Source organism: Cricetulus griseus, chromosome 2 (assembly GCF_003668045.3).
Source record: "Cricetulus griseus strain 17A/GY chromosome 2, alternate assembly CriGri-PICRH-1.0, whole genome shotgun sequence".
In the NCBI taxonomy this organism is placed as follows: Eukaryota; Metazoa; Chordata; class Mammalia; order Rodentia; family Cricetidae; genus Cricetulus; species Cricetulus griseus.
The window spans coordinates 248048325-248054850 of NC_048595.1; the positions used below are offsets into that span (position 1 = coordinate 248048325).

The 6526-nt window shown below is 45.4% G+C and overlaps 1 protein-coding gene across 1 annotated transcript in view; it reads right to left on the reverse strand.

The window, feature by feature from the left end:
• Rspo3 (R-spondin 3) overlaps positions 1-1131 on the reverse strand; it is an 81806-nt gene extending 80675 nt beyond the window's left edge. Inside the window, exon 1 of the mRNA XM_027398416.2 lies at positions 502-1131. Within this exon, the coding sequence (XP_027254217.1) occupies positions 502-598 (97 nt within the window). The 5' untranslated portion in view covers positions 599-1131. The remainder of the gene's footprint in view (positions 1-501) is intronic.
• Positions 1132-6526: the final 5395 nt, after the last annotated feature.

The window sequence follows — 6526 nt, forward strand, 5'->3', positions numbered from 1 at the left end:
TCCCAGGATGCTTGCCTTGACTACCATAAAGCAGCCTGGGGGTCTAGCCAAAGTTCCCCTGAGCCAGGCGGCAACTTGCGGTGTGCCCGTGCCCCGTTGAGCCAGTATCAAGCAACCCAAAGGCAGGGCGGGTGTCCAGCTGCCTGGGGCTCTAGGCCTCCGTCGGAGCTTCAAAAGGAAAACACAAATCCCTAGAGCGAATCTAAGCAAGAAACGAACATTTCCAGATTCCGAATTACAAGGGGGGCGGGAGCCAGGCCAGTGCGCCGGGTGCACAGACTCCAGCCCTGGCTTGAGAAGGAGAGCCAGTGCCCGAACTGTTATCTCCTATGGGAGGCATAGGCTGGAAGGGCTATTTCCTCTGGCAGCTGACTTTGGGCAGGCAAGGCGACCCCGACAGGTGAATGCGGGGTAAGGGAGCAAATGCTTAACACAAAACAAAACAACAACAAGAAAAACAACAACAAAAACCCCAAACCCAAAATTAAACCCTGCACTTACTTCTTCGCTGGCGCCTTCCCCGGGAGGCGTTTTGGCTGCCAATGTATTCCATAAAGTTCAAAATGATGAAAAACCAAGAAATCAGTCGCAAGTGCATAGTAACCCAGTAATGTTTCCCTTCTTTCTCTCCTTTTTCTTTTGACTGTTAGTTATATTTAATGTTTTTTTTAAATATATATGTGTGTGTGTAGATTTTAGGCGTGTCTATATGGAGCGGTGAAGAAGCAGGGCAGCGGGACTTCTCCACTGAGATCCAACAGGCGTGCTGTGATGGCAAGCGAAACGGGGCGGGTGGGCAGGGAAACCAACAATTGCATTCTCAAATTGTCCGAACCCAGCCGGCTGCTCTGAGGTGGCTGTCATCGCCGCGAGCGTAGGTTGCAGGAGCCTCCCGGCTGGCGGCAGGTTAGCCTCGGTTGCTCTGCGGCGGTGGCCGCGGGCGCGATCCCGTCAAGCAGTAGCCCCTGGGGCTCAGAGGCTGTGGCGGCGGTGGTAGTGGAGGGGACCCGGGGAGCGCAGGGGAGCGGACGCCGTGGGTACCGTGGCCATGGCCAAGGGGAGCTGGAGAGACCCGAGCTGCTTCTGGCGTTCTCGAGCAGGAGCCGCTCCAGTGTTGGGCAGGGCTGGGAGCACCCCATTCGGGAGGAGGGGGAGGGAGGGGGAGAGGGAATGGCTTGGGGGGGGCGGGGAAGGAAACTGCCGGAGCAACAACCCCGAGCGACCTCAATAACTTTCAATTTCAAGAGGGAAAGAGGGAGCTGGAAAAGTACAGGCGTTGCGATTTTGGCAGAGGGACGGGAAGAGGCGCCTAAGGGGTCCCGGGTCTGTGGCGGAGCATCTCTGGACACTGCAAAGACCGCGGGAGAACGGGAGCAGGGTTGGGGGAGGCCCTCGGAGGGATAATTCGGACTGGGTGAGGTGGGCACACTGGGACTGGGTGTGCTGAGGCTTCTGATCCAACTGTCCCAAGTACCCCAGGCCCCAATGCTTCTGTTGTCCTCGGCCTCAGGGTGTGCGCAGCACATCCTGGTGACTGCCTCCCTTGGCTTTCCAGAGACCCCGCCTCACTCCAGCAACTGGTCCTGGGCAACCCGCCCCTCTTCCTCTCGTCCCTGGTTTCCTGGGATTTCTGGCTACAGATTCCTTTTCAAGCTTTCCTTAGCCTCTCTGTTTCTCTCTGTTGCTGTCTCCTTGAGCCCCCCCCCCCCCTTTTCAATGAAAGTACCTGGGGTTGGATGCTGGGCGGGTGGTCCCAGGGGATTAAGGTGGGCTTTACCCTTCATCTTGAAGGTGCTTTACCTGATCTCAAGGGGAGAACCCAGAGGTGTGTGCTTTGGGGACCTTCTGGATGGAAAAGCTATTGTGCAGAGGCTTTCTTCCAAGCCAGTCTTTGCTGTGGCTCTGGAAGATCCCTCCTTCCCTCAGGCACTTCCCCCTGTACTCAGTCGCCTGTTAGGCGCTAGCTTCTTGTCTCCTAATGTTCTTGAGAAGATCTGTTGTACATTTTGGTTTCTCATCTGGGAGACTGGGAATACTATGTGGAAAGACTGTCCCCATTTGGGGGGAGTTCAAAAAGGTCCATTTCTTGCTTCTGTTTCCAGAGCAAGTGGAGTGGGGGTGGAGAGCTCACAGCACTAGCAGGGGAAAACCAGACTCCCAAGCCAAAATACCACCAGGGAGGAGACCAGGCCCTGAGGTGTTATCCACTGTTGGGCATCCAACATCTTCCGCAGTAGCACAAACCCATGAGCTTTTTTGCAGTTACTGAAGTATTTTGTTGAAGGTCACAAACCTCAAGGCATTTTTAAAGTAAACCTGCCCCAAGAGTACTTACCTAATAGTATTCGGAAGGGTTTTTCTGCAGTGTCGAAACTTTATCGAACACTGAATTGCAAGCAGACCACTTAGAAAACAAGTGAGATCTGAAGGATTGCCTTTAATCTATCTGTTCCGAAATTAGAGGAGAAGCCAAGGTCATAGCCCCTACTTGTCCCATTTTGTGATCTTTCAAAGATCTTACAGATCTCTGGAATCTTTTACCTGCCTGTTTGTTATATGCCACCAAATTGGGACTGAGGAGATCCAATGGCCTGGATACAAAAGTCAGGGAACTTGGAACAGGCATTCTTTGCAAAGCTTCAAAACACAAAATCTGGGAGGCTGGCCCTTTTCTGCTAAATCTTTATTAAATGTCTATTATTTTGCCTACTTGTATTGGAAATTTGAAAGCAGGCACAATATCCTGTAAGTCTGATATATGAGACAAGCAGTAGCCCTGTCAAGAGTATGATTTTTTTTAACTTGTTTTTAAGAATTCACATTTACTTTTCTGTGGTAAAACTGTTTTCTGGATATCCCACAAGTAGTAGGAGCTGCATCACACACACACACACACACACACACACACACACACACACACACACACACAGAGAGAGAGAGAGAGAGAGAGAGAGAGAGAGAGAGAGGAACAGGCATTCTTCATCTGTTGTATAACATCTACTGATAAATGATAAAGTTTATCACTCTCAACTAGTATAGTTACAGATGCCCATTTGATTCCAATAGTGATTCTCTGGCAAAGAAGCCACTGTATTCGTCTGTGTCTGTCCCCATCAGCTTTTTGTTCTTTCTTGCTTAATACCCCAGATCCAGAATATCTGCATCATAAAATGTGGGGGATTTAAAAGCTATGGGAGGCTGCCTTTGAAAAGGACTCCAGAGACAGCCCTTCTAATCCAGGATACTTGAGCAGGATGGGGTGAGACTGCAAAAGGCATATAAAAAAGCAATTTGGTGAAAAAGTTCAAGGAAATAAGCATTCAGAGAGACACCCACTTCTCACCGTGTGCTATGCAGACATATGTTCCTTAGGAGGAGAACAGGAATGGTAGTGTAAGTAAATAAACAAATCCAGTGAGCAGCTAAGGTTCTTGAGCCATCCCAGAAAAGAAGTGTTAGACGCAGTGGACAGGAAAAGCTTGTCAAGGAACAAGCACCATTCAGAGGAAACATAAGGAAAACATTAAATAAAAGGGAGAGCATTCTTTCTTTCTTGATGCTCTGCTTTAGAATAACTTATTTTTTTCCTTGTTGGTCCATCTTACCTTAGTATTAAATGTGTATTTACTTGCATGGCTGAGTCTTACATTCCCTCAACTGTCCCAGAAGCTTACAGAAGGCATGCCATGAACTATTTTGTGCAATAAAGTACCTATTTTTCTAATTCAGTAAAGAAAGCAAAGTACGTAGAAACTGGCAGTGCCTTCCAGAGCTCCTGACTAAAGCAAGTTAAAAGCCAGGGTGCAGCACAGAGTTTGAAACTTTCTTCTGATTTTACCATTTGTCACATCAAACTGGGATTAAGAGTTGGAGACTCAGGGCAAGAGAATAGTATGGGTTTGGATAAACATGGGGAGATAAATGTATCCAGAATCGGACTGTAATTTCTCATCTTTTCTTACTGTCTCCTCCAACCAGGCCATGACAACAGTAACAAGTTATTTTTATCCATTGCAGCAGTGGCACTTTAAGGAACAAAAATGATTGTCATATTGTTGAATCCATACAGCAAATATGTGGAAGGGAGCTTGCTCCAGAAAGAGAGAGAAAACCCAAGAGTCTGGAATGGGGTAGAGCTTGTAGTGATGAGAGATGTTTGGCAAAGCTGGAACTGACATCAGTCATTATAGCACAGAGCTAATATGCAGATTTGGAAAACACTCTGTTCTCCAGTCTTGCAGATCTGAATGCATGTGAGTGAGTAAAATCAATCAGGGTACTTCTGGCAGGGTCTGTGTTACTAATGTAGCCAGAAGCCATCTCGGAAACATGTAGCTGATAGATTATATAAAAGCCATTGAAATTAGTAGATGACGTCGAACCACTGTTTTAGACAGAGATAGAATTATTAGGCCAATTTAAGAAGTGATTCAGTGGTCTATAGCATTAAGAAAAAGAGAAAATGACGACATACAGTAGATAGTGGACCATCTATCAAGAGTTAGAAATGTTGCTCCTCCTAGATGAAGCTAGGGGACTTTTACAAAATTGTGTTGAACACTGTCCAGTGTGTTTTTACTTTAAAATTAGTTTCTTTCATGACATCATTTTACTGAATGATTCAAATTTAACTGAATCAGCGGTATTCACTATAAAGAATGTAACACCTCAGAAAATTTTGCTTGATTAAAGAGTTTTACTGTCAAGAAACTGTGTTGTAATAAGAAAGCACAGGTTTAGTAAATGGTACCATTGCGAGTCCTGGCTCTGGATTCTTATTGTTTATATGTTTCTCCATTTGAAGAATGAAGAACTTCAACCAAGTGAGTTCTAAAGCGTCTGAATGCACTGAAAGTAACAATAATACCTTCAAAACAGAGAGACAGGCTCAGAATTCTAAATGTGGAAGCTATTTCTAGCCACATGACATCACAGTTAGCACTTACAGAGTTGTGTTTAATTGACTAGGTCCAGATTTAGAAATCTGCTTTCGAATGCATCCCTTTGCTGGAAATGCCTATCCCTTTACAAGAATCCTGAATAACTCCAGTCTAGCAAAGATAAATCCAGGCCTGGTTTAATCTGTCTCTGTAGACTTCAGATCTCAAGCAAGTGTACATCTTAAACCCTAATTTCTGGGGGCATCCTCCTAGGGAAACCAGAGAAAAGAATTTATACATCTCAAGGAGACACTGGTCCATTTCAATTTGATTTTGTAACTTCAAGAGAAAATAGGCTCTACTGAGTAGGGTTTTCTTTTTATTTCATACCACTTTACCTTTTCAGAGAAAAGGGAATGTAATGCTTCTCTCCCACATTTGTTTCTCTCTTTTTATAAGGATGTATAGCTAGCTGTGTTTCCTTTGTTCCTGGAGAGACTCTTCAAACGGTTCACAGTAAAGCCTGAGTGACTGTGCTCACACCTTTAGGCTGACAAATTGCTACTGAAGAAGCGAAAGTATTGAGGCATGTGGAAGACTATAGGAGAGGGGATGTTAATGAGAAAATTTGCCATTTACTGGCATGTACCACCTCAAAACAGATCTCCAAGCACATAGTTTCTAGGATCAGACACCTGGGACCAGAAAAACAAAGTCGAATGTGGCCAAGCTTAATATAGAAAGTGCTATTAATACTTGACATTACCTCTAGATCTGATTTTGCTACCACCTTTGTTCCCTAAGAAGTTGGCAATTTTGAAGTAAGTCAGTAGAACTCCTTCCCACTGGTATCCAGTTAAATCGGGGCACAGGAGCAAAGACTGTTTCTGCTGTCCTCCTGCTTTGGCATCATTCTGGAAAGGTATACCCCACTGGGTGGAGGTACAGTTTTGAATAGCAGTGCCTTTTCCATAGTTCCAGCTAGCTTTCAACCAGATTTTCATACCATAACGTTATATCCTCTCCCCAGCTGTAGAAATAGTTTTCCATTTTTCCTGATCTCAAGGTAACTTGTCTTTACCCATGGATTCCTTTTGCCTTGCTCATGATCTTTAATTTTTTTTTATTTACAGTAATATTGTCTGGAGATCCCTCCTGAGTTCCCAAGTGACACAAAGTTGTCAAAGCTGGGGCTTGAAGCTAGGTCATCTGATTGAAAGCACTAGCACTTCCTACCATCTCATCCTGCCTCTCCAGAGAAACACATGAGTATTAAAATTGAGTTAGCTGGGCTTGGTGGGACACACATTAACTTCAGCACAGCAGAGGCAGAAGCTGGTGGAGCCCTATGAATTTAGTACTATCCTGGCCTACACGGGGAGTTCCAGGATTAGGGCAGATGGGATGGAAATCCTTTAAGGTAACAAAATGGTCGGACAACAGACACCTAAGCAACATCATGGGTTCAATCAGTGTGAATTTACCAGAATGACAATGGCAATAGCAAAGCAAAGTTCATGCTTGAAATTATAGCTAGGCAATGGGAAACAAGGGGACAAACAGGAAAAGAAAGAGCAAAGCAGCCAGGAAACAGACGCAGCAAAAGTGAAAGCTGACATTGGTTTCCAGGCATGTTTTCACTAAGG